At 42.9% G+C, this 1016-nt stretch overlaps 1 protein-coding gene across 1 annotated transcript in view; it reads right to left on the reverse strand.

Annotated features, from left to right (window-relative positions):
• Positions 1-577: 577 nt before the first annotated feature.
• LOC113455465 (zinc finger protein 264-like) overlaps positions 578-1016 on the reverse strand; it is a 1968-nt gene continuing 1529 nt past the window's right edge. The window contains exon 3 of the mRNA XM_026777120.1: positions 578-992. Coding sequence (XP_026632921.1) covers positions 578-992 — 415 coding nt within the window. The remainder of the gene's footprint in view (positions 993-1016) is intronic.

Raw genomic sequence — 1016 nt, forward strand, 5'->3', positions numbered from 1 at the left:
TTCCCTTACATCCTTAAAGTATTTAATAACTTATGCTTCCATATTTCTCATATAACTAATGATCTACTGCAGAATTATGTGGAAAAGGGAAATATTCAGTAAGTTTATAGATTTGTTTTCAATTTTTAAATACTGGACAGCAAGGAATATATATATATATTTATATATAGTCTCTCTTTATATGTATGTATGTATACACAAACACAAGACATATAAAGGGTCGTGGTCCTTTACTCCTTTACTCCCTAACCCAAAGTTCTCTCCACCCATATTAAAAATTCACTAGCAAATGCTGAAGACTTAGCGGGGAAGCATGAAAACGGTGCTTAAAGTTTTCATTCCTATGTCACCTCCTCCTCACAAAAATTCCTGAGCTAACACCGCACTTCAAAGTAGGAGAAAGATACAGTTGAAGGTTTTCATGAGTGCAAAGTGCCCACTGGTGTCTCTCCTACATTCTCGGCTGGAAAACAATGCTCACTATCTAATGTTTTCATATGACAAGCAGCAATCTGTGACAAGTTTTCTCACAGGGAAGACACTTGTGGGGTTGCTCTTTGGTATGAATTAGCATGTGCTATGTAAGATGCTTCTGTCTGGAAAAGATTTTCCTCAGTGGTCGCATTAAAAAAGCCATTTCCCAATAGAAGTTCTTGGATGTTGACAGAAGTCTGCCCACTTGTGAAGGGCCTTTCCTCATGTGCTTCACCGGCAGGGTTTCTCTCACTGTGCATCCTTCGATGGTGAGCGAGGGAGGAGCTGCGGCTGAAGGCCTTCCCACAGTCACTGCATTCATAGGGCTTCTCTGCCGAGTGGATGACAGCGTGTCGTGTCGGATGAGGTTTGTGCTCCAACAAAAGGTTTTCCCACACTCGATGCATTCATAGAGTTTCTCCCCACTATGAATCCTCTGGTGCCTAGTGAGTCCTGACCTACGGTTGAAGGCCTTCCCGCACTCGGCACACTCATAGGGCCTCTCCCCAGTGTGGATGCTGAAGTGGCGAATGAGGTCTTTC

This window comes from Microtus ochrogaster, unplaced genomic scaffold (assembly GCF_000317375.1).
Source record: "Microtus ochrogaster isolate Prairie Vole_2 unplaced genomic scaffold, MicOch1.0 UNK47, whole genome shotgun sequence".
Lineage (NCBI taxonomy): Eukaryota > Metazoa > Chordata > Mammalia > Rodentia > Cricetidae > Microtus > Microtus ochrogaster.